General features: G+C 39.7%; 1 protein-coding gene across 6 annotated transcripts in view; it reads left to right on the forward strand.

Moving 5' to 3' along the window:
• The window catches only part of LOC132131946 (ephrin type-B receptor 3-like), a 45,923-nt gene extending 26,781 nt beyond the window's left edge, over positions 1 to 19,142 (forward strand). The window contains exons 2-16 of one of the 6 annotated variants that reach the window (XM_059544130.1): positions 289 to 353; positions 4,279 to 4,951; positions 8,018 to 8,173; positions 8,773 to 9,108; positions 10,827 to 10,951; positions 11,318 to 11,480; positions 11,667 to 11,775; positions 12,740 to 12,792; positions 12,891 to 13,112; positions 14,023 to 14,270; positions 14,634 to 14,849; positions 14,964 to 15,113; positions 15,196 to 15,389; positions 17,144 to 17,299; positions 18,335 to 19,142. In XM_059544130.1, the coding sequence (XP_059400113.1) occupies positions 289 to 353; positions 4,279 to 4,951; positions 8,018 to 8,173; positions 8,773 to 9,108; positions 10,827 to 10,951; positions 11,318 to 11,480; positions 11,667 to 11,775; positions 12,740 to 12,792; positions 12,891 to 13,112; positions 14,023 to 14,270; positions 14,634 to 14,849; positions 14,964 to 15,113; positions 15,196 to 15,389; positions 17,144 to 17,299; positions 18,335 to 18,443 (2,975 nt within the window). In that variant the 3' untranslated portion in view covers positions 18,444 to 19,142. The remainder of the gene's footprint in view (positions 1 to 288; positions 354 to 4,278; positions 4,952 to 8,017; positions 8,174 to 8,772; positions 9,109 to 10,826; positions 10,952 to 11,317; positions 11,481 to 11,666; positions 11,776 to 12,739; positions 12,793 to 12,890; positions 13,113 to 14,022; positions 14,271 to 14,633; positions 14,850 to 14,963; positions 15,114 to 15,195; positions 15,390 to 17,143; positions 17,300 to 18,334) is intronic. The other 5 variants (XM_059544132.1, XM_059544131.1, XM_059544133.1 and 2 more) reach the window with 5 other exon arrangements.
• Positions 19,143 to 21,833: the final 2,691 nt, after the last annotated feature.

Below are 21,833 nucleotides of genomic sequence, written 5' to 3' on the forward strand. Positions count from 1 at the left end.
GAATCACCCACAAAGCTGTTTCGCCTTTCTACCGTCTTTTCACTGTTGATTAGCATGATAGAGTTTCTCCATTCCTTCACCCTCGAATTTACCGCAATGCATTAATACCTTTTTACAGTATGGACAGTGACAGATGTGTGTTGCTTAGCTCATCCTGCACAGTGTGAAATCTCTTCCTCCCGAGGTTTTCCATTTCCGTGTATTTCCCTTATTTGTCTGTTGTTAAGGCTAATATCGTTCCTCAAACTGAGTCTCTTTTCTTTTTTCTTGTTCTTGTTTTTTTTGCAGAAACACTGATGGACACCAAATGGGCCACCACTGAACTCGCATGGACCTCACATCCTGAAACTGGGGTGAGTTGTTACTTTTGTGTGTTTGACTTTGGTTAACCTGAGCCCATCCTGCTTATATGATCTACTGCTTCAGTCCAAATAAAGTTTACAGGGGTGAATCTCCAAAAATCATCTCCAGGTCACATCTGACCTCAGCATAAAATAAAGAAACTTACTGGCCCATTTGTTATTTTTATTTATTTTATTTTGTTATTATTTTATTTATTTTATTTATTTTGTTTCACCATTTTATTTTATGTTTTATTTCTGTTTTGTTGTATTTTTGTGTTTATTTTTACTTTTTTGTTGCATCATTTTGTTTTGTTTTTCTTTTCTTTGTTTTACTGTTTTTATTTATCGTTTTTTCCCCCTTTTGTTTAATTTTGTTTTTACTTTATTTGGTTTCGTAATTTTTTTTTTCTTTTTTTATGGGGATTTTGCCATTATTTTCATGTCAAAAATAAGCACATTTCCTCCAAAATGTTCAGTACCATAATTTTTTATAAATAAATAGAATATTTCTTTCTTTGGCATTACATTTTTTTTAGTTTTTTCTCCATTTTAGTAATGACAGTTAAAAATGTGCTTAATTGTCTTTAAAATTATGTTAAAGTACAAACTCTCAAAATCAGACTCACTGTCATCAATAACAATTCTTTATTATCTCCATTGAAATCATTCATTGGAGGGTTGAAAATGACTCACACATGTTTCTGCCTGGTTTCGTGATATTCTCTCATAAATGTCATAGCTATAGAACCTTTAAATCAAGAAGTATTTTAAAAGGTACAATTACAGTCTTGTTCAAATATAGTGTGTTAAACACAGGAAGCTCTGAGTTCCATCAGATAAAGGCTATGCCCAGATCAGATTTCCCCCTAGCCGTGTTACATTCATTCTCCAAAAGTGAAATCTGTGCCCACAAGCTTTTGGCAGACAGAGCAGGAGTATCCTTTGCTCGGTATATCTTTCACAATACCCAGACACTGCTGCCTTTTCTTACTTCTTTTGTTGGGATTTGTCTAATTCTTTAGATCTTCACCTCTCTTTCTTATATCCTCTACTTTAGGGTCCTGCATGTGTCCATTGCCCCCTTCCTGCCCCCAGCCACACCATCTCAGCTGTTGCAGTCACCCCTCCCCAAAACCTTTACTTCCGAGTAACTTAGCACCAATGCACCGAGGCACAAGAGCAGCCCCAAAGACACAAATCAACTGGCATTTCACCTTCCCCATCCATATATTATTCTTGTAAATATCCCTCCTGCCCTCATTAATGCACTAAAGCTCACCAGCACAATGGGCCCAAGAACAACCCCTTTGCAACCCAACAGATGCCTCCTTTCACAACATACATTGCCCAATTCTTTCCCTTCTGCTCTCTGTCATGCACACTGCTATACATTTAATCCACGCTACCCCACTGTATTTTAGGACAGACAGGGGAAATGTGGCACCAGTGTGTCCTTGTTTCACATTGTTCCAGACACTTCTTTTTTTCAATCTCAAATTGAAATATTCCTCCTTCTGGAGCGAATCCCACAACAAATGTTATTTCAGACCTAAACTAAAATGAAAAATATGATGTTTTGTGAAAATACAATTTTACTTTTAATTATTCTCATTGGATTTGCACATATATATATATTGTTTTTGTTTAAATCTGCAAAAATTAAAGGTTATACAAGAAAAACTACCATGAACAATAAATATAAATAATATATGTAAATATAAATAATATTTATTTATTTATCCAGTTATGACAACTGGGGTGAGGGTGTTGCCTACTTGTCATAATGTGTATTTATTTATTTTCAGCTAAATATATTTTCTTATTTCTGCTGGGGATTAAATGTAACTTTGACAGGTTTTTTTTTCTTTTTGGAGATCCAGTCACTGGCTTAATTGGCAGCCTCCATATCTCTCTTTCCTACAGCACACTCATTTCTAATTTTGTGTGACACTAAGTTCAATGGCATGTCGCACCAGAAAACCGAAATGGGAACTGTGCCCAGATAATAAATACAGAGGGAAAAAGTTAGAATAAATCCCAGTCTGACACAGCAGTTATTTGTCTCTGTTCATTTATTCTGCCACGAAAAATAAAATAAAAGTCCTCTATTAGTCATTAGTTTGACACCTGTAACCCAAGAAATAAACACAGATAAATACAGACTTTAACACCATTAAGGAAAAATAAACATATGCACCCCCTTGTCGCTTAAACCTGACCTGCTAATTCTTCCAAGATAAACAAACCGAGTGAAAAAAAAAAAACTGTTATGCACTTATATATTCATAAATAAACCACATAAACCATCATTCCACAGCAGCATCTGTGGGTAAAGTAAATTCATTCATCTTTTTTTTTTTTTTTTTAACAAATCGGAGAGATACAGCAGGGGAAAATTAATGAGCATAACTTTTCACCTTGAAGCTGAGGTGCGTATTTTTTCAGTACTTCCAGACAGTACTATCTCATATCAACATTTAATATGCAGAAATAAATTAAAGTAAGCCATTCGAAGGCTTATTTCCCTTAAAATTGAGCTGAAAAGAAATCGATTGGGCATCTTAATCTTGAAAGGAGGAATGTTTGGTGTGCCATTATCTCTAGAGGAGTCGACACCAGTGCGATGTGTGGGCCACTTCCTTGTTTCCATCTTCACTCCCTCAGCAATTTATTCCATTAAACTAAATGCCCATTTACATTCTTTCCACTGTCGCATTCACCTGATGCTTATTATTGATTATTGACAGTGATAAAGCAGAGACTTTTGGAAGCCCTGTCTGCTTCGGGTCCCCGGGGCCCGTAGGGATGAATGGCCTGTCCACACAACATCCATATTTCCATGTTAATTAAACACTTCACCTCTACACAAACACTATGCTACTCTCTCAACCAATCTCTGCAAATTTTCGTTTTCGTTTTTTGGCTACAGCTCAGTTTCTCCTTTAGGATCGCTTATTCTTGCTCTGAAATTGAACTCAATGTAATCAAAAGAAGCTGGACGGTTTCCCGAGGTTGAGCGTGAATCTAATTATTCCCTTACTGAATTGAATATGACTAATTTCTTGTTGCTTTATGCTGCTTGTTTAAACAAGCCGAGGTTGAAGTAAAAACCATCATTAGATGCCAAGATTGCTAGTAAGCATTTTTACTCGACCACAGTCTGTACTATCATTAGTAGTTGCTACATAATGCTTATCATGTCACACGGTTTTACCACAAATCACAATGTAGCAGATACCTCTCACCTTTCTTTTCAAAATATGTATACTGTTAATTTTGGTAGATGAATTTTTGGTAGCTTGTTGATCTATAGGAATACAGTACGCTCATGATGGTTTAATTGAACAATAACTGATTGTGAAGTGATTCAGAGAGTGCTCCACAGTCAAGGTATGAGGTAAACATCCACTCAATATTTTATTCGATGGAGTTCTGACACTCCACTGTAATTTTGATGAATTTTCCAGGCAGGTCTCCTCATTGAACTGGTGAACGCAGATAAAAGACCAGCGTGCAGCTCCTCACTTCATGACACCACACACAATGTGTAATTGAAAAGGCACAAACTTGAATTTCCTCTCGCTTTCATCCACCCCATTCACTCTTTTCTCAGCTTGCTCCCTCCATTATATTGTTTCTTAGCGCCGGTGTGTGGGCCTAGAGCTCAGAAGGAGCAATTTATTGCCTGCCGTACCTCTATAGCATAACACCTCAGAGTTCTAAAGCCCTGGATAACATTAAAATGAGAATGATTTCATTTATAATGCTGACAATAAAGTGTATCATACCATACTTTAGATAAAACATTTCTTATTACTATTGTTCTGTAGAAGAATCCTCGAATGCAGTTTGTATTACGTGCTAGCTCATTCTGAAGGTGAACTTGTATGTTGTTTTACATCAATGACTTAAGAGGTTTTTGTTTTTTTTTCAGTGGGAAGAAGTGAGTGGTTATGACGATGCCATGAACCCCATCCGAACATACCAAGTGTGCAACATTCGTGAACTTAACCAGAACAACTGGCTTCGCAGTGACTTTATTCCTCGAAAGGACGTTCTCCGTGTTTATGTGGAGATGAAGTTCACCGTACGAGATTGCAACAGTATTCCCAACATTCCAGGATCATGTAAAGAGACCTTCAATCTATTCCACTATGAGTCCGACTCGGATTCGGCCACCGCCACCAGTCCTTTTTGGATGGAGAACCCTTATGTTAAGGTGGACACCATTGCTCCGGATGAGAGCTTTTCTATGTTGGAATCTGGCCGGGTCAACACCAAGACTCGCAGCTTTGGTCCACTTTCCAAGGCTGGCTTCTATCTGGCTTTCCAGGACCTGGGTGCCTGCATGTCTTTAATCTCCGTCCGAGTTTTCTACAAGAAATGTTCCACAACCATTGCCAATTTTGCCGTCTTCCCAGAGACGGCCACAGGCGCCGAGGCCACGTCACTAGTCATTGCCCCTGGAACTTGTGTGCCGAATGCTCTGGAGGTGTCTGTCCCTCTTAAACTCTATTGCAATGGAGATGGAGAGTGGATGGTTCCTGTAGGTTCCTGCACTTGCATGGCTGGGTTCGAGCCTGCAGTTAAGGACACACAGTGTCAAGGTGATTGCTGATATATGTGGTTTTTTTTTTCTCACTGTGCAATTTGTTTTATCTCTCGGTATCAGATTAAGCCAAATAGACAAATCATCCTGTTGTTTTTTTGTTGTTTTTTATTGCTTTTTTTATGTCTTAAGTCTTTATGTCTATCAGAGTGAAACGTTTTGCTGAAAGAAAGGAGCGGAGTTGATGAAAAACATATCAGGTTCAGGCTGAGGTGAATTAAGCCAGCGTGTAACATAGCTGCGGTGAAAGTGAGCAGAGCAGACAGCGGGAGGTCAAGGGTCAAATGGAGAGCTGGGAGTGAGAGGAGACCGGAATCAATTTAAGGATCAAGGGCAAGGGCTGCAGTGAAACATTTATGAAGAGCACAAGATGGAGAAAGAAAAGTAACCCTGTTACAATTAAGGCACCAGAAGAAAAAGTTTGTCAAGAAATGAACTAGAAAGACAAAGCCACTGAGCAATGAACCTCTGGAGTAAAGTACTAAACTGAACAGTGAATTATTTGTGTATAGAGAAAAGAGGATTATTTGTGGTGTTTGAGACAATCGTAACTGTTGTGTTTGTTTATACAGAGGATTGGAGAAATAAGTGCTTAACCCTGAGTATTAGACTGTAGTGTGTAGTTTGCCCTGCACAGTTTGTGCTATGGACATAAATGCTGCTTTAACCTGTATACAGCTAATTTTACAAATATATACTACTAAGCAATTTACTTAACATGTTCTACTGTTGGATGATGAAAAGGTGAGGAAAATCCCCATAGATTTACATTTATTAGGGAATATCTTGAATATGACTTGGGGTAGTCACATTTTAACTTGAGATGGTAAGAAACCACCTAACAACCATAAAGTATGCAACAAAGAACAAGAAAGAATGCCTTAGGAAAAGCCTTGCAACTTCTTGGCAATGTACCACAAAGCCCTAGCAACCACATAGTACCATAAAAAGTTAAGAATCCCATAGCAATGCCATGGCAACCATTTAAAACTCCATAGCATAATGAAAGCAAGTTTTGCCCCACTCACATTATTTATTTATTCATTAATTATTATTATTTTTCTTCCAGAAATTGTATGTAGTTGTCAGCATAAGAAAGGACTTTCATACTATTGTCAACTTAATATCAAACGTGTGTATACCCGTAGGTGAAAGTAGGCAGTCCTTGGAAATCTGCTGCCTGATGTACAGTTTAAAACGCATTAGTTTGCTTGTGGTGGCTCAAGGTGAAAGCCCTGGCGGCTGTGCCCTGATAAAATGTTCTCTAATCAAGCCAACCCGAAACTAAAGGAGGGATAAATCTCTCTGTCACCTCTCTCATTCTCGCCTTCATCTGAAGGCCGTTGGTCTCATTAAGACCCTGCCAGAGCACAGTTAGGAAATTTACATGAATATTAATCGACAAGACCCTTTTTTTCTTAGCGCTCCATATTTCCCCTATCCGTTCTTTCTCTTCGCTTCCAATTTCACCACAAATTCTAATCACTCCCTTAAGTCATTCTACTCTCAATGAGAGAGGGAAAGAGAGTAGAAGGCTTGGGCAATAGTATGAGAGCAATAGACTGTACTGGCGAGAGTTTGCAAGTAAGAGAACTCATGAAAAAAAGGCACTTGATTTGCATTTCTTTTGCTTTCTTTCACCTCTTCTCTCTCTCGCGCTCTGTCAGGAGAGCTGCTGGAGGAAGGATGAGGATGAAAGGAAAAGGCTGACTTCTTACCTCCTTGGAAGCGATTAATCAGCACTTTCAATCCTTCAGAAAACAGCCCGAGTTTTTTGAAGGGGAATTTCAAGCAGTCTTTCATGGGGGCTAGAACTAGATGGTCTCATTTGTCTTCCCAAGATTTTGGTTGATTTATGTACATCTGAAATGCGAGGCAAAACACTGAGGACTCATTAATCTCCAAAGTGATATTTTATGTGCGATAAACCCGAACTCACAAATACACTCCTTCATTTTTATCTCTACGTGGATTGTTTTCTATGTTCCTCCTTCACTACCTATCTCTGGCCTCCCCTGATTAATGGTTAAACAAATAAGACCCCAGTTAACCAAGTTAACTGTATCCTGCACTAATGAATCCTTGTGTCAATATTGCACTTTCTGAAAAAGGGAACATGGAAAGTGACCTCAGGAACATAACCAGTGTTGTGTTCTACTTTGCACACTATCAGTCCAGAAACCAGATGTTCAAAACTTTTATATTATATTTTATTATTTCAGAAAAACACAGTGCATGTGTCGTCATACTCCTTGCCTGCTTTTAATGAGCATACAACTGACTGCTTGATCACTTAGACAGCTGAGTGACATTCTGAGCAGAAAGATCTCATTGGCACTGTGTGCAAGGAGAACACCTCTCCATTTATTGTAGATTTGATACAATGTGTACACAATCTCCGTAAATGGTGTCAACGCTCCACAAAGGCCAAAGACCTTGTGAATGACACACTAATCTTTGTATTCATAGGATAACAGCTCACACTTTCCCTTGTAGTCTTTAATATACTTTGTTTATCTTAGAGGGACAATTCCTGCAGTACAACATTGACATTCCCTGAGTATTGATTGAAAGAGTTCATTTCAAAAAGTGCTGTTGTTTGGAACTAACAGGCATGTGTTTGTAATTGAAGTTGAAGGTTAGCATATGCACATGGGGTTTATGCAAGGCCAGGGTATGTTGTTGGAACTCGTCTAGCCATGAGGGGGTTATTTCCCTGAAGGAAAACAACAGCAAATTAACGGTGCCAAACAAATACGTAAGCAAGAACCTGTGCGCCTTCGTATTTTACAATGTCAAGATGGAAAGGATTAGACTGCATACTGTGGGCAAGGAAAACAAAAGTAAGAAACTAAATTAAGGCAAGCAGAGCTCACAAAATGCAAATTATAAATGGGAAATTGGTATTGATTCTGCTGTTGTATGCAATGAAAAGTTTTCACATGCCTAGATGGAAGCATTCACCGCAAATGAGTAGCAAAGAAGTACACTTGGTTTGAATTTGCAGTTACAGCTATGACTTTCTATCTCTGACATTCAAAGTAAAAACTCTTTCTCTCTTTAGCTTGCAGTCCAGGCACCTTCAAATCCAAGCAGGGTGAAGGGTTCTGCTCCCCGTGTCCGCCCAACAGTCGGACAAGTTCTGGAGCTGCCAGCATCTGTTCCTGCAGGACCGGCCACTATCGGGCGGACAATGATTCACCTGACTCAGGATGCACCAGTGAGTAATGCCCTCATCTAAACCTGCCATTTCACCCACCATGAACTTATCTAAACATAAGGGGTGTGGTTTATTTACCATGTTCTCAGCTCTCAAAAGCCACATTAATATATATATATATATATATATATATAACGTTTCCCTTTCTTCTGTTTCATATTAACTTCTTTCTAACTCAGATACTTGAAAAAATACAAAATAAACAAGGTTTTGATTAATTGGATGTACATGAAAGCACTTAATCCACAGTGCGTCTATGGGAAGCCCAATTTGACCATTTTTTATTTAAATTGTCTTCTTAAAAAACATTTTAAACTAGCCTAATGTGGTCTGATGGTCTTAGCTGCTTACTAGGCTGGTTTCCCCTGCTTAATTTGGTAGATTTTCTGGGTTTTAGGGAACTTGTCAATTGGTCAGCAAAACTAGCTTTGTGACTTAAACTAGCTGAACACCTGATTTGCTAAGGGACATGTTAGGAAAGCAGCTAACTAAGCTTAAACCTGCTAAGACCAGAAAAACACCTTAGACTGGCCTTTTTGACAGGTTTATTAAGACTTACCTCAGGAAAACAACATGACAAAAATATTTGCTTTTTGCAGCCGTGCCCTCAGCTCCACGTAGTGTCATCTCCAGTGTAAATGAGACATCGCTTGTACTTGAGTGGAGCGAGCCACGTGACCAAGGTGGAAGGGAGGACCTCCTTTACAATGTTATTTGTAAGAAATGCCTGCCTGAGCGTGGAACCTGCACACGATGTGATGACAACGTGGATATCTCTCCTCGCCACCTTGGGCTTACTGAGAGACATGTGATGGTCAGAAACCTTCAGGCTCACACCCAGTACAGCTTTGAGATTCAGGCCGTCAATGGAGTCTCCAACAAGAGTCCATATACACCCCATTTTGCCTCTGTTAACATCACCACCAACCAGGCTGGTGAGTTCAGTGGATTATTTTGATTTCAAGAAGGCTATCAATCAAATGTCTACAATGGTACAAAAACTACCCTGAACAGCCACTAACTGATTTGTTTTAATAACCAGCCCCGACCAGCTCGATCAGCTTTCATATTCCAAAACACAGATACCATTTTAACATTTTCCTACTGGTTCCATGTGTGTCCATAAAGGTTTTTCTTCACTTGCTCTAGCTTGAAATAATGAAGTGTAATGGCCTTTATTAAGATATTTCCAACCCACAACACTCTACCCAAAGAACTCAGCCCACAGAATGCATCGATGCCAGAGAGCTGTGCTATGAGGCTCAGAAGCAAAGCTAATCTACTATAGGCTAGAGTGTGCTGGGTTAGTGAGATGTGGAGATGTGTTAACCTGGTGAAAATAGTCTCTTACTGTGTGATTTCAAGTTTTGAATTGACACTGGACTTCTCAGGATATTTTAGCACTCTATGCTAGCACCCAGCTTTAAGAGTGCCTCTGTTTGCTCTCAGGGATTGACTTCAGTCATTGTCATATAACCCATGCAATCCTAGGGTGACATGCAGACCCACAAAGCTGCCCACCCCCATGGTTTGAAAACGTCAGGAGGGTCTGTGATCAGATTATCTCCCAGGAATGTGTTTGGAGATTCATTTTAAGACAAAACATAAATATTGGCCATCAGCTCAAGGGACGTCACGGTTACTTCCACAACCTCCTCAAAATGAGGCCCCTTAATCCTGGGGTGAAAGTAAGCAAACTGGCTGCCCAGGCAGCATTGTTTGCAGGGTGAAGCTTTTCTGAGCAAGGCCTGGGTTAGGAGGTTGATGGTGTTGGTATGGAGGAGAGTGAGCTTTTGGGGAAGGTGGACAAAGAAACAGACTGAACAGTAAAGAGCTAATAGGGAAACAATCAAAGAACCGGACCTTGGGATTAAAATGCTTAAAAAGAGAGACAGAGGCAAGAAAGTAGGGGATGTTGAGAGATACTGTAGTGTGTGAATAGAACTTGATAACATCAGAAACTGGAGATGGCAAGATCAGGTCTGAGGACAAATGGGAACAGTATAGATTATGTAAAGCTAGGTGCGAAGAAGAAGTAAGGAGCTATGTAAGAACTTGTTAACACAACTATATATATGGTTAAAAAATTCCAGGTCACATTTAATCCTAAAAACAAACGATATATTATATATTCCAGGGAATTTTAAAGGATATAAATCAATTCATTTTGTGATAATTACCCCAAAATTATAAAAATTACAGACATTTCATTCTCATTAGGTTCTAAAATCTCCATAAATTACAGGAGCACAATTTAAACTAATATTATGTATAACTACTTTAAATAATACATCTTTTTCACATTGCAGTAATTTGGGAAAGAAAGAGTTTAGGGAGTGGACAGAGGGTGTGTGCAGCCATAAATATATTTGCATGTGTGTGTAGGTTGTGTGGACTGGATCTGCCAGATACTAAGCCTTCCGGTTTGTCTGCCATAGTGCTTTTTACAAGAGACTTTAGAATCCAATCTTTCTGTGAAGTTGACAGGCTGGGGCCCCGAAAGGACCAACGACTAAGAGCTGTCTGAATGCTTACACATCAAAGCAGCTCTTTGGCAATCCTGAATGTGAACATGCTCTAAATGTGAAAAAAATAAAAATAAATAAAATTCAGCTTTCATTAAAATAGGATTTCGCTAATTTTCCCCACACAGCTCCGTCTGCAGTCCCTACCGTCCACCTGATGGGGGCTTTAGCCAATGCCATGAGTCTTTCCTGGCTCCCCCCTGAAAAACCAAATGGCATCATCTTGGATTACGAGATTAAATACCATGAGAAGGTAAGAGCCAGTGTAAGTCAATGAAGCAAAGGGCAGTCAATCACAATTCCACCACTGTCATCCTCTGCTCTATACCTAATCGTTCATCCTGACAACAGCATCAACTCTTCCTCTCTCATGTATCCTAACACTCTTCCCTAACTCCATCCTTGATTGATCCCCTACTTTCCGAACGTTGATACCATAAGGCGGTTTGAGCTTGGCAGGGATGGAGGCAGGAGGATTTGCATAGAGGAAAAGAAATGGCCAGGCAGATCTGCTTTGTGTTTGATGTGTTGTACTGACAGATTAAACCAGAGCTGCCAGACACTCGCTGGCTGGGTGCTGGCTGGTTTTATATGGTTTGTTTTATCACTGTTCCCACAGGACCAGGGAGAAGCTATTGCCCACACCATGACAGCCCAGCGTAGCTCTGCACGCATTGAGGGTTTGAAGCCAGACACATCGTATGTTGTGCAGGTTCGAGCCCGAACGGTGGCAGGGTATGGCCGCTATAGCAGCCCTACTGACTTTAGCACCAACCACCAGGGTATGTAAAACAACGTATATTACTATATTATCACATAAAAACAACTTTCTTTCACATATTATCAAGCAGTAGTGTGAATCTGAAAGTATAAATACCTCTCATAGAAAAAGAAACGCCATAAATAGATCTGAGAAATATAGTTCTCTTGAATACATCCTGTGATATCTCTCTGTGCCTCTCACACAGCCGATGCAGACAAGACTCTACAGGAGCAGCTACCTCTCATTGTGGGGTCTCTGACAGCAGGGCTGGTCTTCATCATTGTTGTTGTGGTTATTGCCATTGTCTGTCTCAGGTAAATGGTTCGATTTTTAATGTACCTTAATAACATTCAGCAAATGTACTTATTGTATAAATGGATCACACCAAGAGTAGAAGAAAGAATTAGAAGTCAAAGTATACCTATGAAACAACACAATGTTTTGAGTGCATATGCAATTTAGTTGCCCATAATGCTTACTTGGAACCTATTTGACAATTAATGAATACAGTTCGAGAATCAGATTCATTCTGGGTCGTCAATTATTTTGGATCTTGTACTTAGTAAACTATAGCCAGTGGTCTCAAATGTACATGTGCCCTACATTGTAATTCCGCAGTGTCCCAATGATCATTGGCACTGGCACTTTCCATTCTGTGGCCACCTTCCCATTTCCACAGTTGAGAGCAAGGCAGTTGTGCATTTAGAGCCTCATCATGCCAAAATTCTGAATTTGCACTCTCTTTCATTCTAATCAGCACAGTTTGTGTCAGTATCGTAACTTTGTCTGATTGAAAAAAAATGTAGGCCTTGGCATATTCCGGAACTGAATTTGAATTGGAAATGAGATACAAATCACCAGTGGGTATTATTGGCCTGGTTACTAGTTAGACAACAAAGGGATTGCATTAACGTACTAGAGGGGGGTTGGGTTTGTTGAAATTGCATTGCATTTAAGTGGAAAAAAGTGTGAAGGAATTAAGAGACAGGAGTGAATTAAACAATGTAGCTGTAAAGATTCCTTTGCATGTAAATGGGAGCAAGACAATCAGTGATGCTGCTGTTTTTCTTAGCTGTCTTTATGCAGATTTGACAAGGGTCTTGAGGGTGATTTTGTTGTTCTCTTAATTTTCATATCATTCTCTTTCTGTAATTGACCTCGATTTATATACCTAAAGGGGCTGGCAGGGAAAAAGCAGGTCCTTTTTAAATGCTTATTTTCCACTATTTAGATAGGACATCATCAACATTTTGTGACTGTATTGTTTTTGGTTTACAGGAAGCAACGCAATGGCTCAGAATCAGAATACACAGAAAAACTGCAACAATACAGTAAGTCTCTACAAAGTTTACTTGCATTCTGATGACTAACAATACTATAAATATTGTGTATTATGGCAGTGTGATTCATACGGCTATTTGCACTGTTGAATCCCCTATAGTCACACCGGGGATGAAGGTCTACATTGACCCATTCACCTATGAGGACCCGAACGAGGCCATCCGCGAGTTTGCCAAAGAGATTGACGTTTCCTGTGTGAAAATCGAGGAAGTCATTGGCGCAGGTAACCAACAACACAAGCTCCTGAGCAACAGGGGGAAGACAGCTAGGCACACCCAGGCCATACCTTTAGAGGACTTCACTCCAAGCGGTACTTCAATCAACTCATCCCGCTCCAAAATATAAACCCTTAGCACCTTACCAATGTCTCTAACAGCTTTACTTACAAAATGGAGCTTCTGAGGTTATCTTCAGAGCCAACTATAGAGCTACCATTCCTGCTAACTTACCAAGCCTGTCCTGAGCCTGATGACAATTAAATGTCCTCTTGACCCATATGACCTGTTAAATTCCTTCCTGCCCTTGAGACTACTCCCCTTTGTTTTGTATAGTTTGTAATGTCAGAGACAAAAACAAACAAACAAACAAACAAACATAAAAGTAGGATTCTGTTTCAGTAAGACATGCAGCCATGTTGTAATGAATTGAGGAGCCCCATGTCAGACTCCAACAGACAAGGCTTTTAACATCTAATGCTGCTACCTGAACCTGTTTTTTCCTAGCTTTGTATAAAGTGATGAACCCCTACCATGTCCTTCCCTGAATCCTTTGTTTCTCTTGCACTTGCTTACACATTGCCCTAGACTGCAGACACAAGCCATCCAATCCTCCCAAGCTTCTGTCCCCACCTACTTCGCACATTACTACCCTCACTCCCTCCAGACCCTAGCATTCTCTGAATCTACCCTTTACCCTTTCCACTTTTGCTTTACCCATTTCCTTTTCAGTACCCTAACTCCGAAAAAACCCTTCAAGAGCTTTTACTGTTGAAGCATTCCTTCCCTCAACCTACCCCTTCCTTCGCACCCTGGATACACTCCAATATCATCATCTATAGCCATGGCTTCTCTTGCTGTCTCCCCCCGCTTCCCCCTGGCTCCTTTATTCTAACCAATAACTGTCCCTCTCCCCTTTCTCTCCCACACTCCTCCACTCTTCCCTCTCCTCTCTCCACTCCACCTTTTCTTCCTCTCTCTCTTGTCTGTACATTACCTATGTAGGAGAGTTTGGAGAAGTCTGCCGTGGCCGTCTGAAACTACCTGGACGGCGTGAGATCATTGTGGCCATCAAGACTCTGAAGGCAGGCTACACGGAACGCCAAAGAAGGGACTTCCTGAGTGAAGCCAGCATCATGGGCCAGTTTGATCACCCTAATATTATCCGCCTTGAAGGAGTGGTGACGAAGAGTCGGCCAGTCATGATTGTCACTGAGTTCATGGAGAATGGAGCACTTGATTCCTTTCTCCGGGTTAGAAATGCTTACTACTATTACATTAATGTTTTTTTTTTTGGCTTGTGGGACATTTATGGAAATTCAAGTAATATTGTTTTATAAACTATGTATACCATACCATGTGAGAATACCATAATTGTTGCAGTCTTGCAAGATTTAGTCCCACATTAGTTTTCTAATAAAAAGAGATGTTCTCACCTGTCCCCTTAAAAAAAAAACATATTTTCTAAATAGTGGTGACAAATAGATTAGCTGCTAGCTGTGACTTTGAGAGATGAATCATTTGGCTGATGAGTCACATCCTGGAAAGTTAAAAACATGTACACAGCAGCATTTTTGTTATAATGGGTCAGTGATTTTTCCCACTCTATCCAACAGCTAAATGATGGACAGTTCACAGTCATCCAGCTTGTCGGTATGTTGAGAGGCATTGCATCTGGCATGAAATATCTCTCCGACATGAACTATGTGCACCGCGATTTGGCAGCCCGTAACATTCTGGTCAACAGCAACCTGGTGTCTAAGGTTTCCGATTTTGGCCTTTCTCGTTTCTTGGAGGATGATCCCACTGACCCCACCTACACCAGCTCATTGGTCAGCATTCAAATCTTTATCCATTAATATTTCTATAGCAATTAAAAGTGACCAGCGCCCAACTGAGATAAAACAAAACAAAAAAACAAACTATGTATGCTCTTGCATCTGTAGGGAGGAAAGATCCCTATTCGCTGGACAGCACCAGAGGCTATTGCTTATAGGAAGTTCACCTCAGCCAGTGACGTCTGGAGCTACGGCATTGTGATGTGGGAGGTGATGTCATATGGTGAGCGCCCATACTGGGACATGAGCAACCAAGATGTAAGTTTCCTCTCTACTTTGCCTCTGTTCAACTTAATTTGATCATAAACTAACACCAACTATTATTTTTTTCCATCAACAGGTAATCAATGCTGTCGAGCAGGACTACCGACTGCCCCCACCTATGGATTGCCCAACTGCCTTGCATCAACTCATGCTAGACTGCTGGGTGAAAGAAAGAAACTTGAGACCTAAGTTCTCCCAGATCGTCAATACCTTGGACAAACTCATTCGCAATGCCGCCAGCCTTAAGGTGGTCACCAGCACACATTCTGGGTAAGGGCACACATGGACATATTAGCATGTTTTTTAACATGTTTGCATGGTTTTTATCTCCTCAGCTAACCGAGCAGTATTAAAGACTTATACAAATTGGTTATCTCATTACAAATTTAGAATTAGGCCAAAGTTAAAGCGTTTGAATTAAGAGCTTATTGATTTCAGCTAATTTTCAATTGACAAAAATATTGTAAGCTGAGAAACTCTAATGTTATGGAAATCAGGATGACCTTCAGTCAGTAAAACATTGACTGTTTTGCCTGAAATGCTTGCTCCGGTTTACACATACTAGGCTTTCATATTTGAGATATTTCATGGCATACGCTTCCTTCCAGATGCCTGTCACTATATAACAGCATTTTACTTGTTTATCAGCACTTTTGCACAAAATTTGCTTTAGTAAGACACACAGTACTTGTTAGCCAGAAGCTGTAGGCAGGTTTTGACCTACCTCGGGGTGCCTGCCTCTAGGCTGTAGGTCCTGGGGGTAGGTCTCTAACAACCAGGAAACTGTGGGAGACACTTTGTCTACTCTGCAATGATCAGAGGATAAAGGAAGAATAATTAGTTAATGTAGTTCTGAGATGGGAATGGTTTTAATTAGCAAGTAACAAGATTTTAAAAGGGCCAATGGAGAGGTGGCCTGCCTGCTGAGCCTAAAGAAAGACTGAGAAATGGGCTCCTGTTGTTGCAACATTTGATGTTCTGTGTACTACCTTCAGTGATCAATGCCTTAACTAAACTAAGGACAGTTTAATTAGTTATTATTTGCTCTCAATGCTGAGTTCAAGGTAGTTTAGTTATGCACAGACATTTGTTCTTCTGGTTTCCTGATACAGTTTCCCCGTCTCGCACTTAAAATCAACATTCCTGAGATGTGAGAGCCAGGCCAGCTCTAACAATGTCCCATTAAGAAAAGCTGCCTTCCAGGTTAATGACCACAAACCTTCAGCCCTAGAGGCATGAGCTTATTAAAAATCACTCTTCCCATCCATCTACAGACCTTGTCCTCAAAAGAGCCACTGTTCCTTTATTATTAACTTTTTTTTTCTTATGCTTTTAATTGTTAATTAATCTAATGCCATCAAAAGACAGCTAGGTTCAGTAGAGCAGGTAGCTTGCAGACAGAAGTGTCTTTGGTCTCAAACTTGTCCCCACAGTCTAGATCTCATCTTTAGTTATGAAGACCCCAGTCTGGTCATAGATCGTGTCTGGTCTATGTTGGTTTTGTCTAATCTAATTTAAACTGGCAGCTTTTATGCATGACATTAAATTTAGTTGCACGGTAGTGCAAGAAGAATCTAGACAGGCAAATGCAGGCAAACATTATTTAAATAAAATAAATGTTGCTCTTGGAAGATTACGGAGGTGGTCGACCTACTTGTCCTACTTGGAAAAATCATGTCTTGCATAAGCAAACAGTGATTTCAAAGGGATATTGAGAAATATAATACCAATTAATGTAGAATTAGAGCATGTCATGTATTGATACACATCAGGCTATGCAACCTAAGTCCAAACATTTGCTCCTTCATATGGACCCACACCCACAGCATCATTGCAGTTCTCTCTGGTGGGCCACTGCATGTCTCCAGCCAGTAAGCCACAGTGGCAGGTTCAGGCCCTACAGGCCAGGAGAGGTGGTGGTGGTTGTGGGGGGTTTGGGGGTGAGGTTTCGGTGGTGGAGGCCTGTCGTGACCTAACCCTCTCTCTCTCTCTCTTTTTATCTCCACTCCTCTCTTTCTCTGTAGGGCCTCCCAGCCACTCCTCGACCGTTGTGTGCCTGACTACACCACCTTCACCACTGTGGGCGACTGGCTGGATGCCATCAAGATGAGCCGCTACCGAGACAACTTCCTTAATGCTGGCTTTGCTTCTTTTGACTTGGTGGCCCAGATGACTGCAGAGTGAGTGTCTCATTCATTTGTTGGATTGCTCATCTTTTTTTTTTGGTGGTCTCACATTAGTTCGAATTTAATGCACTGTGCATTTATGCGACTTCTAAAAAGGTGGTAATAATTTCATAATAGTACTTGTGGCACGGATTTGAGCCAGTTGCATGAAATTGAACTCTTACTTAGACCAAGCGATCAAACCGACCTTAAACAGTACTTTTATAGGGAATTAAAAAGACAGTAAGTCTTGAACAGGAAATTCAATATGTCACTATTTTAAATGTCTAGACAGATGTGAAGAAAGCAGTTGGGATCAAATAAACTAATAAAGAAAAAAAATATATATATAAAAATTCATCACACCCATTAAAATGTAATAAAGGATCGAGGCAGGGGTAATTTGTTTCAATTTGGCAACTTGACAGGTGGACTAGTCGGTGGTTTTCTTGTGCTCTTAATGACTAGTTAGTCTCCTAATGGGTTCCATTTATTATCATTTTATCCAACATTGTTGGCTTGATGGGACCAACAGAGAAAAAATGCAGAAAACACTTTACACTGCTAATGTCATGCAATTGTAGAGATGAGAAGGGCCGACAGACTGGGGGCAGCTTGCTCCTTGACAACGTCCTCTTTCGTCCTCTTGAAGGCTTTTGTTTAACAGAAAGGTGAAAAAAAATAGTAAACGGCAAGAGTCTACACTAGTTTTTAGCTACACGTGTTGCTGTGTTGCACATTCTTTATGTAAATTTGACATCTGGTAGCCCTCGATACAAAACCTTGCAAATCATTGACCAGCGTTTGACCTATCTCCAGTTTGAGAACTGGCTTTGCACAACATACTTGTCTCAGTTCAGTAGCCAAAAGGTGGGGTTGTTCTATTTGCACAACCTAGTGACAATTTGCTAACGGATTTGCTCACCTGGCTATGTTCCCATGGGAGTTTATCACTTGAATACCATCAATTCTGTTCCTTCTTTTAGAAACCACTATGATATTTCTTGTTTAGCAGTGACACAAAAATGTTCTTGTTGTTGTTTTCTACAGAGACCTGCTACGGATAGGTGTAACATTAGCCGGCCACCAAAAGAAGATTCTCGGCAGCATTCAAGACATGAGACTGCAAATGAACCAAACGCTGCCCGTCCAGGTCTGAGATGGGGCAGGAACTATTCTAGACGACCCCAGACGCCTGATCATCTCCACTAATCAGATGAAACTGGCTTGCAGTGCCTCGGACAACTTTATCCTTTCCATTTTCCTGTAACGACTGCATTATTTTACACCCGACAGGATTAGATAATATTATTTTGTACTTATTTTTAAGAACAGAGAGGAAAGCCTATATCCCATGCATGCCTCACAGCAACTGCAGGACGGGATTCACCCAATTTCCAAAGCCACCCATAATGAATTTCTCCCTGAAACTGACTCTGAGGGATGGACTCTCCCAGATGGACATTGCTTATGGAAGAGATACTCCTCTTATAGTACGCATAACTTGAATATAAAGACAAAAACTAGAAGTGAATATAAATTCACGATATTCGCGTGGACACGATTGTGCAGAAATCCCTCCAGTGCTAGTATGTTCTATTGCGCGTTTGATTGTGTGCTTATTCCCCATCTTCATATTGAAGGTGGTTTATTTAAGGGCACATGCCTCAAACGTACAGGAGGGAGAGGCACAGCCGAGGGCGAAAGATCACGGATGTCGCAGGACCGGATTTAAGGAAGTTGCATTTGTCCACCAGGTTTAAACTGATAAAAGGACTTCTTAGAGTATACCTGGTGAACTCAGGATGCTTTCATAGTTTAAAATAAAGGATTCTCAGCTGTGTTTTCACAATTTCAATTGATGTTTTCTTTTATTCTCTTCTGTTGTTTTCCCTCACCCAGTTTCGTTTCTGTTCCACAATGAGTTGACATTTAGCTGGTCGGCAGTCATTATATCAGGATTCTTTAGCAGTTACAAAAGAGAAGGTCTGTGATAATCTGTACTACACTGCAAAAAAAAGATATATATATATTTGTTTTAAATCCATGTTTGACTAAACTAAACATTCTTAAAACAAGATCAATTTGAGAAGTAAAATTGCGCACTATATTAAGATTAGTTTTTTCTTTGTCGAATTCTTATGTCAAGCATAAATCTAACCAAATGCGGAGGTTTATGCTTTAAACATACTATAAATCAAATGAACGCAATGTCGCTTAATACATTTTCATCTTGTTTCGAGGATGTTTTTCTTTTCTTTTCTTTTTTTAGGAAAAGGACAAAATACTTATTTAAAAAAATACATGTATTTTTCCTGTGTAAAAATCACTGACCATCTCTACAATGAGTGAGTGTGAGGATGACTATGTTGTAGTGTGTGTGTTTCTGTGTGTAAGTGTGTGTGTATAAAAAAGGGAGAGTATAAGGATTATGTGCACATTCTCTACATGAACGTTTCAGTTGTGTTCCACAGTGGAGCACTAATGCATGAAATGACTTACCACATGGAGCTCCAGTTATATATTATTACTTATGAATCAATAATATGTGGAGAAATACCAATTTCATGTTGATTTTATGATTTTAGTTTTACATATCCCAAGAATCCAAAAGGAATGATTTATTTATTTAAAGATCTGATATAAATTTGAAGGCTGACAATAAAAAAAAAAAAACAGATAAAAGATGTTCAATAAAATTTTGGAATGCTGTCATGAGGAGGAAACAAGAAATGCAGAGGACGTGTATTGAAATTGGTTTAAGAGAAATGAATAGAAGGTGTTGAACATCTCATCAATGTTGGGCAGATCTAGTAAATCTCTTTAATATTAAAGCTAAGCCTTTCTGTCACCACCACAAAGAGAAACTGCTAGTTCCAATTCTCAAAGCTATCCCATTGTAAAGCTTACTCACCAGGTGGTTTGTTCATTTCTGTTCAATCATATTTTAAGAATGACTGAATTTCCAGGGGCGTTTTCAAATGAGATCTTGAACCACGTTGGTAATTCACGTTAGTGCTATGCGGTAGGCCGAATACATTGTACTTCCTGAAGCTGTCGGTTTGTCTTCCACATTATTTAGCCTTCAACTCTTTTTCTTGCGTGTAGGCTTGATGAAAGACCCCACCACAGACTCCATGTGTCTATGCACGTTTCATCAGAGCACTATTAACACTAGGCTGATCTTACGGGCAAATGTTTACAGCCTGGCAGATGACCAACCCATGATTATTAAACGGTACTTGCCTTATGTTCTGGGCTGCTCTGATTAGTTTTCCCCACGTCAAACAAGAAAGATCTAAAATATGCTAAATAGTAGCATGTTTGATGGGTTAAGAAGCCAATAGAGGATGTTTTTACCAAAATCTGTATCTAGACTAGTTTCAATGCTTTAATACTGCACTACGGGAAACGCTACTGCATATATTCTGCGCTGTTTCTGGTTTTGTTTCATTCCTAATTTCACAATCCCTCTCAATTACAAACGCTCCTTGTAATATAACATGCTGATGACAGACATTATCCTTTTTCTTATATGACAGATCTTGATGTATATGAACCCTGTTTATTAAAGTTCCTACATGCTACTAACTTACAAGCCGTTTGGGAACTAAACGGAGCTGCTTTTGTCAAATTCAACATGGTATATTCTCTCATAACTGGATTTGAGTGTGTGTATGTTTGTATGTATGACTGTATTTGGGTGAGGTGCTATTGTCATTGTGCTCTAATCAAAGCAGTTTTGCAACATAACTTGCATGATTTTGGTTCTATAACTCTGTGCCAATGGTCGTTCTCCATCTCTGACTCTTTTTCTCTTCCCTCTACTCCCCTCTTGTTCCTCTGTGACAGTTTTCCTGAGTTTCGAAGTTTCTCTTTTACATTAAAAATCAAGCAAAAAATAGTTTTTCTTTCCAAGCAGTTAAAAGTCTTCTCATCACATCACAAATCACTGACATGCAAAAGCGAAATGTCTGCTGTGTGCCGTACTTATATTGAGAGAAGCAAGACACATTTCAAGACTTTTTTTTTTTCTTGTTCTTTTTGTTTTGTTTTGGAAAGCATTGAGATGTATTTAATGGTGAAGACAAAAAAAAAAACGATTAAATAATGCATTCTTGTAGAAATATTTTTAAAAAAACCTTTTGCAATTAAATTATTTAAGAAATACCTGTGTTTGCTGTGTGATTTCTTGCGTGGTTTGTTTAACAGCCGCTGTTGAAAGCTATTGTGTATCGACATATAATTGTCCTTTCTCTAAGTGGTCTAACATTTTTCAGGCACGCTGGGGCCACAAATTCTTGCTTAATTGAAAAGCCTGAGGATTTTTAAGACCGTCATCCTCTATAAAACATTCTGGCCTGTATTTGAGAGGGGAAAGCTTTGATCTCTACAGGTCAGGCCACCTGCCTTAAACATACGGACTGTGAGAACGTTTGTGGTGTCCATGTGTTGCTCAGAATGTTCTGGACTTTGCAAAATGGAGAATCCTCATGGTCTAAGATATTAGCCTTGATGTTTTATTACTTAAGTTTGTATTGTTTGTGTT

This window comes from Carassius carassius, chromosome 48 (genome assembly GCF_963082965.1).
Source record: "Carassius carassius chromosome 48, fCarCar2.1, whole genome shotgun sequence".
In the NCBI taxonomy this organism is placed as follows: Eukaryota; Metazoa; Chordata; class Actinopteri; order Cypriniformes; family Cyprinidae; genus Carassius; species Carassius carassius.